The sequence below is a fragment of the Saccoglossus kowalevskii genome, chromosome 4 (genome assembly GCF_978046115.1).
Source record: "Saccoglossus kowalevskii chromosome 4, keSacKowa6.1, whole genome shotgun sequence".
Classification (NCBI taxonomy): Eukaryota; Metazoa; Hemichordata; class Enteropneusta; family Harrimaniidae; genus Saccoglossus; species Saccoglossus kowalevskii.
This window is the reverse complement of record NC_140644.1, coordinates 39,891,497-39,906,147: the sequence shown is the minus strand read 5'-3', so window position 1 is coordinate 39,906,147 and position 14,651 is coordinate 39,891,497. Positions and strand designations below refer to the sequence as shown.

The 14,651-nt window shown below is 35.1% G+C and overlaps 1 protein-coding gene across 1 annotated transcript; it reads left to right on the top strand.

Annotated features, from left to right (window-relative positions):
• The first annotated feature begins 262 nt into the window (after positions 1-262).
• LOC100375445 (mitochondria-eating protein-like) lies at positions 263-12,772 on the top strand. The gene is made up of 11 exons (XM_085498103.1): positions 263-414; positions 3,486-3,591; positions 4,199-4,433; positions 8,288-8,383; positions 9,043-9,177; positions 9,309-9,525; positions 9,721-9,879; positions 10,107-10,282; positions 11,378-11,516; positions 12,111-12,240; positions 12,541-12,772. The coding sequence occupies exons 1-11, from the start codon at positions 301-303 to the stop codon at positions 12,630-12,632; spliced, it is 1,599 nt and encodes a 532-aa protein (XP_085354229.1). The 5' UTR covers positions 263-300; the 3' UTR covers positions 12,633-12,772.
• Positions 12,773-14,651: the final 1,879 nt, after the last annotated feature.

Genomic DNA, 14,651 nt, shown 5'->3' with positions numbered 1-14,651 from the left:
GGTTAAATAAAATTAAGAACATTGACATCTGCGTACATTCGAAGGCCTGCAGCCAAATACTGAAATAACATTGTAGAACAATTAAATGAATAGATTAAATCGCGTCATTTCAATGTTGTAAATGCCATGGCAATGCTTGTGGTCGCACTGGTATGACCCGCTAGTTACCTCTCATCTGTTTGCCTTACTGGCCGCTGTCCAACTATTTTAAGCGTCTCTTACTTTGGGCTCATGGGCTCGTACCTTCCACCCCCGTTTCGAATGGTTGAACGTGAAATCTTTCAACAAATAGCACAGCGCATGCGTAGCGTCTATACAGTAGTAAAGATGGCTGATTCCCTGAGACGTTTGGCGACCACTGGTGCGTTTACTCTTTTGCAAGAAAAAGTAGAAAGATGGAACAGCAACTATATGGTAAGATAAAACACGCCTTGTCAGTTATTCATGCACCTCATATTCGAAAATTGGGAATTTTTCATATATTTTTAGTGGTATTAAAGGTAAAAATCTTCAAGTTGCGTTGGTACCCCACACGGTTGCCAAGAGTATTAGCGTGCCTGGTTTCCACAGTGGTGTAAAACAATCGTCTCGTTGCTAACAGTTTTATAACAATCGCCACATTTGATAACGGCGCGAATAATATGACTAAATTGAATGCTATCAAACTTGTTAACTGAATGCATGTCCCTTTTGGGTGGCTGCAAATACGAAACGTGTTGTTGAAAGGAAATTGTGCCGCTATGTGATATTCCTGTTACACTTAGGGCATTTAAATTCAATACAGATTTAAAGGAAGTTATGTGTAATAAGCGAAACGACAAAAATAAAGTTGTATCCGTTGTTGTAGCAATCGTAACATTCAATCTCTCATCTTTGATTACTTTATGACTAACCACTATCAAGATGACATGATAATCAAATTTATTTTTTTAAATTAAATATTATTTGTGATTACTTAAATGGAATTTTAATGGAGTTTTAACTTAGTGAGGACACAATAGTTGTTTTGTTACCATATTAAAAAAAAAAATATTGATAATTGACAAAAACATATTTTGTTACTAAATAAGCAGTATAAAATTTGCACTGATATTTGGATCTGTGCCAAAATTTGATATGCACATTTGCCAGTGATTTATAGGTAAGGTCAGCGACACATTTAGAAGGTAGTATCATAGTGATTATCATTGTATCATAACTTGGACAGTTTTTGATAACAGGGCTCTTCACGCCCATGGTAGAAGTGTTGCTACGACGATGCCTTGTTTATATGAAGAATGCATCATCTTAAAAAACAGACATTCAGGACAAGTTTATCAGATATTACATTATTAGGCTGCCTGCTTTGACATACAGGCATAGTTGTGCTGCTAGGCTTAGATTGATCCTGGTTTTAGGAAAATGGTGCATGTCGTTGTTTCATGTCAACTTCAGGGGAGTTGTACACCTTAAATACATACTCAACTGGTTGCTATGGAAACAGTAATGACTACTGTATGGTGGTGACATTTATTTACCCTTCTTGTTGCCATAGTGATGACAATTCCTCGTTCAGTGCACATATACAGTACTGAAGATAAAAGAGTATTGTCATTGTTTAACGAGTGGAAATCCTACATAGCAGTTGACAGTCAGTCAAAATTTGTTGAATGTCATTACTATAAGAAATGTAGTAATCTTAAACTATTTTACCACCTCATCAAAATTAAGGCAAAGTGGACTGCTGCTTTTAACCTTTTGTTGGTATTTACATCTGAACAAAATGAATACTAGTAGTCAAAAGAATATAGAAATTACTATTATGCTTTACATGAAATTGATATAAATAAGAGTAAGCATATTTATATATTTATCATATTTATCAAGGCAAAATCAAACCCAAATAATTATAATCAAGCCAAAATGCCAAGAATGGTTATTATTATATCATTTTTTGGATATTATAATGAAATATGTTATTGGGTTCTTATATAATGTCTATGTTACCAACTTAACAACAAGCTAATTACCTATATCTTTATCATGTACGGCTTTTCAAAATGCTATTCCATGTATTTGATTTAATAAGATTTGATTTGGCAAGATTCTTAGTTGTTATATGGATTTAACATGTATGTATGAATTACAGAAAGTTGCTAAATGCATGTGTACTACCCTACTTTTTAAATCTCTTTAAGGTAGGATTTTATTCATTGACCAATCATGAGTCTATTCAAGACCACTCAGTTGTAAACTCTGTGTACAATAAACCAGGGTAAAGAATAACAAGCACTGCCTGTGTTGTATTATCCAATCCCAGGCCAGTCACAATCCTTTGTTATCTGCTATTGTGCAAGTTTCACTATATTCTGAGGGCTATTGTTATGCTAATTTCTAATGTAGCTGCAAAGCAATAAAGGAAGTTACTAGTATTGCAAAGTATTAGTTGTATTCTAAATTGAGAAATTGTTTTTACTTGAGGAGATGTCATAAATATCAATCTGTCACAAATGTGCTGTGTATTGTTATAAAATGAGGTAAACTAGGGGGCATTGCCTGCTAAGAATATTTCCAGCAGCTAAAAGTGCTATCACAATATTCCCATCTGGGTTCATGGTTTGATAATCGTGGACTAATGTGTAATCCAACAAAAAGAAAAAGTGTTGGTTTCACAGAATATGGGATTGTAATATCTCATAAGATTAAAAAACTACTTAATTGTTTATTGGGATTACTTACTAAATTGTCACTCATACTGTAGTAACATTCCACTTTAAAGGGTCATGTGTTTAATATTTACATTTATTAATCAATAAAAACACACTCTACATTACTGTTCAACAGTTATAGCGCCACCAGTGTGCTTTTAAAAAAAACATGAAATGAAAAAATAAAAAAAGTTACTGGTCATTTTTTTTTTGAAAATTTTGCATGATCATCATGTGCTTTTATTCTTTTTTTTTTTAAATTGACACACAATGACCAGAGCTACGAGTACATTTTTCACGCCCTCATGTGACTGATCTGAACTATAGGTTTTTGATATTAAAATTTAATCAAAACAAATATTTAATATATTCACTGAATGGTGTAATATGAGAAAGGCAGAACAGTAACCATAGCAACCGATGCATAGTGGAGGTTTGTGCATTGCCATACATGCATACTCATATTATAAGAGATAACAGCCTGAAATGGTAACTTCACAACAAAGAAAGTTTTGTGTTCGGTGATGGGATTCTATTTCCAATACACACTAAAATAAAATAAACAAAGGAAAGTGTTTTAATGTGATGTGAACATGACATAGTGCACAATTACAAAATAAGGACATTCAAACACTTCCATAACACTTTTGAACACTTCGTTACAGTGTTTCATGGATGGGTAAATTCTATTGTTTATTGCATAATAATGAGATATATTGTCTATTCCTTATGTCATCAAATTTACTAGCACACAGTGCTTACTGATTCAATATCTAAGCCAGTTTTTGTTTATTTCAGATCAATACATGTGACCAGAATGTTGGTAGTTGCTGTGAGTTAATTGAACTGAATTCACGTCTTCAAGGACAGCTGTTTAATTTGCTGAATATGTGTGCTGCAGAAGGTATGATATTTAAAGGGTTAGCTGTCAATCCCTGGGATTACACACTTTAAAGTGTTAGCTGTCAATCCCTGGGATTACACACTTTAAAGTGTTAGCTGTCAATCCCTGGGATTACACACTTTAAAGGGTTATCTGTCAATCCCTGGGATTACACACTTTAAAGTGTTAGCTGTCAATCCCTGGGATTACACACTTTAAAGTGTTAGCTGTCAATCCCTGGGATTACACACTTTAAAGGGTTATCTGTCAATCCCTGGGATTACACACTTTAAAGTGTTAGCTGTCAATCCCTGGGATTACACACTTTAAAGGGTTAGCTGTCAATCCCTGGGATTACACACTTTAAAGGGTTAGCTGTCAATCCCTGGGATTACACACTTTAAAGTGTTAGCTGTCAATCCCTGGGATTACACACTTTACAGAGTTAGCTGTGTATCCCTTGGATTGCATATTTAAAGGGTTAGCTGTTAGTCCCTGGGATTGTACACATATTTACTTTTTGTTTTCAAAATCAGAACCTAAATCACCCTTGGCATATTTAAATATAATTAAAGGACATACTTTTAGATTTTCAACCCAAATTTTGTTTATTACTCTTTCCTCAAAGGTGGTATGTATGGTGGTGCAGACGTTCTAAAGAATCGTTTGTTACCATGGCTGGGACAGGGTTTCCTGGCCACTGCTAGTAGTGTTTCTACAGACACCAGTCTGCATATCATGGCTGAGGCAGCTGATAAAGAGAGACAAATAGCACAATTACAAGACCAATACGAGCAACAGTTAGATGACTTAGAAAGAGATCTAAACTCATCAAGAACTGAAGCTGAAGATCTGAAAAAAGAGTAAGTTTCTACCTTTTGATTCATAGTCAGCATGTTAACCATTACGCAATGACCAATCAGCAATCAGCACTTTGTACACAACATACACTGACCAATCAGCAGTCAGCACTTTGTACATAACACAGTGTTCTCCCCAGGAATTTAAACCACTGTGGCGGCCTAATTTGAATATCCTTTAACATAATAATAGAAATTGACCAAAGCACATTTACACCCACACAATAAACAACATATATTTTCAAAGACAAAGTGGCAGATATTTATTTGCTTTACACAGTGTTATAAACACTTTTATTTTGGGCACTTTTGTAATATTAATGAGCTCCGTCACAGTGCAAATATTTTTTTTTGAGTCAAAAATTTACGTTTCACAACTTAGAGTTAGAATTTAAAAATGAAACATTCTCGAAATGCAAATGCTGCAGACTAAAAAGAAACAAATAAATTGTAAAAGGTTAAATGAAACTCATCTGAAACGTTCCAGCCAGGATTATGTTCAAGACTTTCATGATCTTATTTACTACAAAATTCTCCTTCAAAAAATCGACCACGTAATTATTTGGCAGATTGCTGGTTATTATTCCGACCATCAGCTTCTACAACGTTTACATTTACAGTAAATGAACGAACAAATAATACTTCCAAACAATCATCAAAGTTACGACGTGACATAACTTACTTCGCGATGTTATACACCGGTTATACCAATAATTTCTCTTACTCAGTCATGATGCCATGCAAAAATTAAATACTTCTTTTTTTATATGAAAAAAACGTAAAATTTGAACTAGTTTTATCGGGAGAAATTATTTTTGATCACTCGATCACTTTGTGAAAAACACAGACCCGCCATGATAGCTGTGATGCGTTAGTTGACCGCATATGTCCTTTGACCCGGTGGGTCAAAAACGCCATAACCAATCAGAATGCAGCATGGTAATGCCGGTAGAACCCGAAGTTTTCCGAATGATCGTGATCATAAAAATTACATTGCGGAAGTAAAGCAATGTCGTAGCACGATGTGTTGGTATGGATTTCAGATGAAAACTGCATGTTGGTTTTCGAAAGAGCTGATTAGCAATTTTTGAAAGGTAAAAGAAGTCTTGAAATAAGAATTTTTACATGATTTACAATGATAACAGTTCAAATGTATTTTACCCAATCACGCAATAAACACGTTTTTTCTTGAGTAGCGTAAACTGATCGTGAACTCCGCTTTGCCCATGTTACATCGTCGTGGAATTGATTTTGAAAGAATTTTAGCTATCAATCTAAAGACTGCATCTCTCGTCAGTAAATATTTACTTACAAACAAAGAAGTGCTAATTTTACAAAATTGACTTGTATTGTTTAAAGCCGATACAACATCGCACGACTATGTCTATTGTTTCCAAATTACTGTAAAATGACTAATTTTCACTGGGTTTAAATTTCACTGATTTGCCATTTCAGGCATATTCTTTGGGTTTTAAATTCACGGTTTATCATTTAGATAATGTGTTCTATGCTAAATTTTACATATTCACTGGGTTTTAATTAGCGCATTTTCCAGTCAGCGAAATAAGCCAAATTAAAACCCAATGAATAATTAACCCCTTTACAGTATTATTTACGACTGGCAGGATGCTTGTCGGCCGGTACATAAGTATAATAACAATATGACAATAGTCGGACGCGTTTTCGTGGTGGTCGCTAATTTTGAGTGCCGATCGGGCCGACCAGCGTGACGAGATCCCCAATGAAAAAAGCACTGTGGCGGTCTTGCTAATCACCGTGGCAGTGTCAGACCAGTGTGGCGGCAAATTGAAGCACTGTGGCGGGACCGCCACGCTGTTTACATCCTGGGGAGAACACTGTAACATACACTGACCAATCAGCAATCATACCTCTGTACACAACATACACTGACCAATCAGCAATCATACCTCTGTACACAACATACACTGACCAATCAGCAATCATCACATTGTACACAACATACTCTGACCAATCAGCAATTATACTTCTGTACACAATATACACTGACCAATCAGCAATCATATCGCTGTAACACAGCATACACTGACCAATTAGCAATCATATCGCTGTAACACAACATACACTGACCAATCAGCAATCATATCGCTGTAACACAGCATACACTGACCAATCAGCAATCATATCGCTGTAACACAGCATACACTGACCAATTAGCAATCATATCGCTGTAACACAACATACACTGACCAATCAGCAATCATATCCCTGTAACACAACATACACTGACCAATCAGCAATCATATCGCTGTAACACAACATACACTGACCAATCAGCAATCATATCCCTGTAACACAACATACACTGACCAATTAGCAATCATATCACTGTAACACAGCATACACTGACCAATCAGCAATCATATCGCTGTAACACAACATACACTGACCAATCAGCAATCATATCCCTGTAACACAACATACACTGACCAATCAGCAATCATATCCCTGTAACACAACATACACTGACCAATCAGCAATCATATCCCTGTAACACAACATACACTGACCAATCAGCAATCATATCCCTGTAACACAACATACACTGACCAATTAGCAATCATATCACTGTAACACAGCATACACTGACCAATCAGCAATCATATCGCTGTAACACAACATACACTGACCAATTAGCAATCATATCACTGTAACACAGCATACACTGACCAATCAGCAATCATATCGCTGTAATATAACATACACTGACCAATCAGCAATCATATCACTGTAACACAGCATACACTGACCAATTAGCAATCATATCACTGTAACACAGCATACACTGACCAATCAGCAATCATATCGCTGTAACACAACATACACTGACCAATCAGCAATCATATCACTGTAACACAGCATACACTGACCAATCAGCAATCATATCACTGTAACACAGCATACACTGACCAATCAGCAATCATATCGCTGTAACACAACATACACTGACCAATCAGCAATCATATCGCTGTAACACAACATACACTGACCAATCAGCAATCATATCGCTGTAACACAGCATACACTGACCAATCAGCAATCATATCGCTGTAACACAACATACACTGACCAATCAGCAATCATATCACTGTAACACAGCATACACTGACCAATTAGCAATCATATCGCTGTAACACAACATACACTGACCAATCAGCAATCATATCGCTGTAACACAGCATACACTGACCAATTAGCAATCATATCACTGTAACACAGCATACACTGACCAATCAGCAATCATATCGCTGTAACACAACATACACTGACCAATCAGCAATCATATCACTGTAACACAGCATACACTGACCAATCAGCAATCATATCACTGTAACACAGCATACACTGACCAATCAGCAATCATATCGCTGTAACACAACATACACTGACCAATCAGCAATCATATCGCTGTAACACAACATACACTGACCAATCAGCAATCATATCGCTGTAACACAGCATACACTGACCAATCAGCAATCATATCGCTGTAACACAACATACACTGACCAATCAGCAATCATATCACTGTAACACAGCATACACTGACCAATTAGCAATCATATCGCTGTAACACAACATACACTGACCAATCAGCAATCATATCGCTGTATCACAACATACACTGACCAATCAGCAATCATATCGCTGTAACACAACATACACTGACCAATCAGCAATCATATCGCTGTAACACAGCATACACTGACCAATCAGCAATCATATCCCTGTAACACAACATACACTGACCAATCAGCATTGTAATTGTGTCAACCACCTGAAATTAGTCTGTACGTGTAATACATCTATATTTGTAGACTTGATGGTACTAAAAATGAACTGGAAAGTATTCAAAGACAAGCCACAGGAGAGGCTATTATGTCAGATGAGGAGGTGAGACGTCTTAAACAAAGGTAAATATATAGTATTGTGTTGCTTGGTTATTTTTCACCCCCAGACCTTCTGGCTCAAATTTGTCCATACTTTTTAGCTCTGCTGTCGTCTTTGTCGAGTGGAGCTTATCATATGAGTGATTGTCCGTCGTTGTCGTTGTCCGTCGTTCATGTCAATGTTATACTTTTTCGACTTCTTCTTGAAAACTACAAGCCTGAATGCTTTGATACTTGGTGTATATGTACCTTGGGTAGACCTCTCTTAGATTTGTTCATTTCATGATGATATCTTCAATTCTCTAATTTTGATGAATATTTTTGTAATTTTTGGAAAAAAGTTATATTTTTGACTGCTTGTTGAAAACAGCAAGTCTGATTGCTTTGATACTATACATATTGTTCATTTTCTAATGATATCTTCTGTTCTTTAATTGCAATGTGCATTGCTAACAGTGGAGCTATCTCAGCCGATAGGCTGCTTGTTATACTTGTTGGTCTGCGCAACAGTCAAAGTTGCCATCTTTGTTTACATAAAACTCGTATCTCACTCATGCATGGAGCAATGACCGCCACACTTTAAGTAATTTATTGCTACCAGTGATTTGTCAGTTCGGGGAAATGAGAGTGAGTGATTTATTGGTGGTGATGATGTCAATATAGTGGCTGATGATTTCTTACAGATTAACTGATACTGAAACTGAGCTGAGACTGTATAAAAGTAAATCTGGTATTATAGACGATTTGGAAATAGAAATGAGACGCCTACGTGAAGATGTGGAATATCTAAGAGAGGAGAAAGCCATTTTGACTGGAAGGTAGGTATAGCAGAAAATAAATGAATATTTTCTATGGATTTACACATGTATTTTTTAAAATATACAATACACTTTAACATGCTGGGAAGATGAGATATTTTAAACCCATAATGCACTGCAATGTTTTACAGATTGGATGATGTTTACTTGCCGTACACCCCAAGTCCACGTATCAATCTCAAACCATTATCTGTTAGCAATGATGTTGTGCAGCGTATACGCCAAGCTAATCTTTTGTCCAGATTCAGTGATATGTTTGCACATGATCGTATGGATGCAATGGACATTTTGCGTAACCACAGCGATGATCATAAACTCAACCAAGAAATAATCTTTGCTTGTGTCCAGGTAGGTAGCCATTTTCAATTTTATATCTCCCAACCAATATTTAGTGCCCAGGTTACCATGTGCAAATCAAATGGATGGGTAATGAGAAATTAACTGATTTATCTGTAAAACTCTGTAATGTCTTGTGACTGCAGATTAACCAGTCATAACTAGGTGTGTTATAATTATACTTAATTATTTTATTATTGCATACAGGAGTCATTCCATGCTACTAAGATAGCATTCAGACAGTACAAGAGTAAAGTACGAGCTACTCTAAGTACAACACATACTGGTCCAGAAACACTGGAAGAGGCTGTACAGAACTATATCAACAAGAATGGTCAGCTATTAGATGTACACACCATTGTACAGGTCAGTCAATCATCATAGTCTTCACATCAATTGCTTAATGCCTCTAACAAATAATTACAGATTTTTGACTATACAGAAAAAACTCAACTGAGGTGTCAATTGTCAGTCTCTTAGGTGTTAGACTCAGTTTTTATAGGTTATACTGAATTGTTGGGATAATAACATTACCAAGGCCTATGTGTCAAGTCCTGGTGACAAATCTCTGTATTCATTCTCACTTTCCTCAGGATGTGTTGAGAGCTATGAAGAGACATCCCAGCATTTGCTTCCCTCCAGAAATGGATTTCCGTGTCTTGACTTTGTTTATACGCGAGTGTGTCAAGGTATCTTGGTCTATGTCTGCATTGCCGTCCCCTGTAGATATTGCACCTGCATGTGATGGTGATGTTTTTGAAGATTCCAAGTAAGTTATTATTGCACATTTACTTGAATATAACTTGAAGGAGTTGTAGAAGTTGGTCTGACTGTGTCAAGCTTAATCCTTGGTTATCATGTGATAATTTGTTGAAATTATTAAAGTTACAATCTGACTAAAACCATTCATATTTGTTTATTGGGTTATGTGCTATTACATACAATTTTTAATGGCTTGAATTTTTCACAAATTCCCAAATAAAGGTACATGAATTATCTTGGAGTCCAACTTCAGCTACACATATATGAATGAGATTGAATTGGTGATCGAGGTGCATTCTGTGTGTAGATGTTTTCAATATTGTCACCACAGAAACGATGCATATAAAAACAAATTAATATGTATTTAATTTATGAATTATAAGGAACACATTCATAATAAACACTGACCGTGATTCAAATCTGATATAAACATTTCTTGTGAAAATAAATTAGTGTGAAATTCTGATTGCTTTTGCTATAAATGCACTAAATGGCATTAAATAGGTTGATAGTTAAATTTATTTCAACTAAACTAGCATGTAAAATGTCTTATCAATATGTTTTGTTAAAACAATTTTTAAAATATTTGAATCCATGACATTTGTTAACACCTTGCAATATATTAATTTTAAGGCATGTTACATAACACCAGCATATGCTTAAAGGGCGGCAGTCGTCGTGCCGCGTCCTCTTCGATATGGAACTCATAGCAACGTATACAATGCATGTAAAATACATTGTTTATTTACATGAAATTCCAACACGCGCTGCGCTACGACCACCGCGCTTTAAAAAACAATAATTAGCAGTGATATGCATTGTCATGGTTACATGCACCCTTTTCATATTGTAGACTGCTTGTCTATGATTTTATAATTAAACTACTACAACATATTTTGTTCACAATCACTTGATTTGTTCTTTAAATGGGTTGTATCATGTAATATTTTGACTAATAACATTCGGCTGTAAGAAAAATCTTTTACAACAAAAATACTGCCCTCTAGAGTTAGTTTGTGTCAATTTGAGAGAGGTACAACTGAGATTACATATCTTGTAGATTAGTAGGACTAATAATGATATCATATTTTGATTTGTTAAGGTACCGACGTAGTTATGATTCTGAGTATAGTGCACCACTGGTTAGCCACTTCATATGGCCCGCTTTGATTGATACTACTACTGGTAAAGTGTTGCTGAAAGGAGAAGCGGTCACCAGACGTGGTGCATCTCTTGCACTGGTCAGTACACATCATAATAAACATGCATGCCTTTCCAGTGATTCAAAGTCTTATTTAATTTGCATATAAAGAAGTTGCTCTATCTCAATAGTTAATTTGTGGGTTTATTTTCAAATGCAATTTTTGTGTGAATACATAATAAGTATACACCATTTGTTTGAAGCTGTTATTATAAAATAACTAAAATAATCATCCAATTATTCATTTAATATACCACTGTTTGTAACGTTTGACTTACAGTACAGCGAACTCCTTGAAATGTGAGGTCACTTTGTACAAATTTTGGTAAACAAGAACCATTGATGGTGCATATCATGTACTAATATAATCAAACAAAATATTACTCACACTTGAAACCTGCAAATCATGTACTAGAAACAAATTAGTCTGGTAAATGACTGATGATTCCTTGACCTTTGACCTTGTAATTTATCTCAACTAGCTCTTCTGAAAATAAAATTGATTGCATAAAATATTAATAAATTTATTAATTAAAATATTTCATTATAATTCATTAATTTTTAAAAAAATTCAAATTAATAATTGGCAATATATAATTATTGTTCACAAATTTGTTTTACCATATCACTGTAGAGCCCTCGACGTAGCCGTAGCCCAACACGTGCTTTGAGTCCTCGTAGCCGATCTGCAAGTCCACGACGTCTGACTAGCTCTGTAGCTAATGGTTCTATGAGTCCTGTTAGATCCAGCAGTCCTGTCGGTAGTAAGTATTGTCAACATGACATATGTTGAATAATTTGCATGATTGAAACTAAGCATCCTGGTTTGCTGTAAATATTTCTATTATTATCAGCATTATGTGTGTTGAAATTACATGTACTCCCATGAGATTTGATCTGCAATTCTTGGTTGATTTAATTATAGCAATATACCAACATTCAGCGTAATCTTTATGTAAATTAGTTTTGAAGGCATGTTGCCAAATATGGTATGCATTTTGCATACAATGTTACCATATTTAGAGATTACTTAATTGTTATGTACTTGGTGTATGTCATTTCAGGTCCACGTAGCAGTAGTCGTGTTTCTTTTGGTACACCGCGAGCACTATCTCCAAGACCAACCAGTGTTGCTTCCAATTACAGTGCTTACTAAGGCCCATCATACCCTATACAGTTGGTATAATGGATTGTGCTGAGTGGGAAGACAGTTCCATTTTCATCTTATAGGGGAGTAGGGTAGGCGTTCATCTACCTCCATCCAGGGACATTGTACTTTTACCTTCTGATCAAAAATCATAACAAATTCACTTATTTGTAAAAAAAAAAAATATGCTAATATAGCAAATCAATAATTATAATGTAAATTTTACAATTGATTGTATTTTTGTAACTATTTTTGACTTGATCTAAGAGACCAATTGACTTTTATATTTCTTATTTAATCTAGTTTGATTTCACATCAGGTTTTCATGTGACCTCTCACCCCTAGCCATTTATCTTTTGGGCTTTTCCCTTTTTTGACTCAACAGTATTATTGTGCAGGTTTTTATTTGCAGTCAGTGCTTTCTTCATTCTCTTTTAAATAATTACAATTGTTTTTTTATAAAATTTTTAGAGATGTAAATTTAAAATAAATAAATAAATGTATTGATTTTAATCATTCCGTCCTATATCGTAATCCTATGAAGCAGTGATCTGTTTTATTTGATAATATGTGTATAAAGTAAAGTCTGTGTATAGCAACAATGTACAAATAATTTGGTTACTTCTAACATTAATATTTCATAATACTGATTTGATTGCCAAGAGTAACACAGTAGGATTAACCATACTTGGTTTTTCATCACCAGTCTCACTTATTAGTGGAAAATAACTGCATTAAATATACATAACTTATTAACTCCTGTTGTGAAATAATTGTTAAAGTTGCCAGCCATGTTAGAAAGTAGTTATGTTGTTTTGAGAGCACACATAATGGTAATTGATCACTGTGGTGTGACACCTATCTTATTGATCATCAGTGTTGAGTACATTCCACTATCCTGATATTGATGTTTCAAGACATAGCAGGTATACTTAAGTAAATATAGAGATATATGAGTGGTGCTATTTCTACCCAAATTATGCCTACTCCAAACACAGTCTCTTCTCAAGTATATGATTAATATAGGTTTTAGTTTTCACAGCTGAAATTAATGAGTGCTGATATATATGTATGGTGTGTTATTTTTATATAAACCTTTCATCTTAAAGTGCGACATTCCAATAGTTTTTTGTTATTGTTAAAGAAAGTCCATTAGTAAATGAGATTTCTGGTGATTGCGTACAACCTGCTTACAGTTTATAGAAAAATGTAAACCGTAAAATTCATATGAATTCTGTTCAAATGATGTCAGTGCTTTAAGCATTGCATGTATGTATATCTATACATATTAATTAGCCTTTCAACATTTTATACTTTTTATTGTAAGTTACATCATTGAAGATGCTCTATACTGTTTAGTATTGATTCAGTTATAACCCTTTTATGATGATTAGGTGGTGCTTTTCTCAGCATTGTCAGTTTAAAAGCTGACTGAATGGTTGGATTTTTACATATACTATAACCAGTCTGCTATAGATGCCTTTGTTTGTAGATTTCAATAACCGAGTAAAATGGAAACCTTAACATGGTAATAAATTGTACTTGAAGTGATTTTACAATAAATTAATTTTATTATACTGTTTGGATTGTCTGTTCTGCTATGGAAACTACGCGCTCACAGGCTATGTAGGAACATCAAATAAAATGGAACATGGTTTACAAAATAAACCAAGAAAACCACAATAGTTGGCATCCCCTGACCAGAATAATTTGCCTTCCCTAACCTGAGTAGTTTGCTTCCCTGACCTGAGTAGTTTGCTTCCCTGACCAGAATAATTGATATCCCCATACTAGGGTAGTTTGCACTCCTGACCAGAATAATTGGCACCCTCTGACCAGAATAATTGCAGCCTCTGACCAGAATAGATAGCACCCCAACCAAAATAGTTGGCACCTCCTGACTAAAATAGTTGGCACCCCCTGACCAGGATAGTTGGTATCCCTGACCAAAATAGTTGGCATACCTGAACAGAATAGATAGCACCCCTTAACCAAAATAGTTGGCATCCCCTGACCAGGATAGTTGGT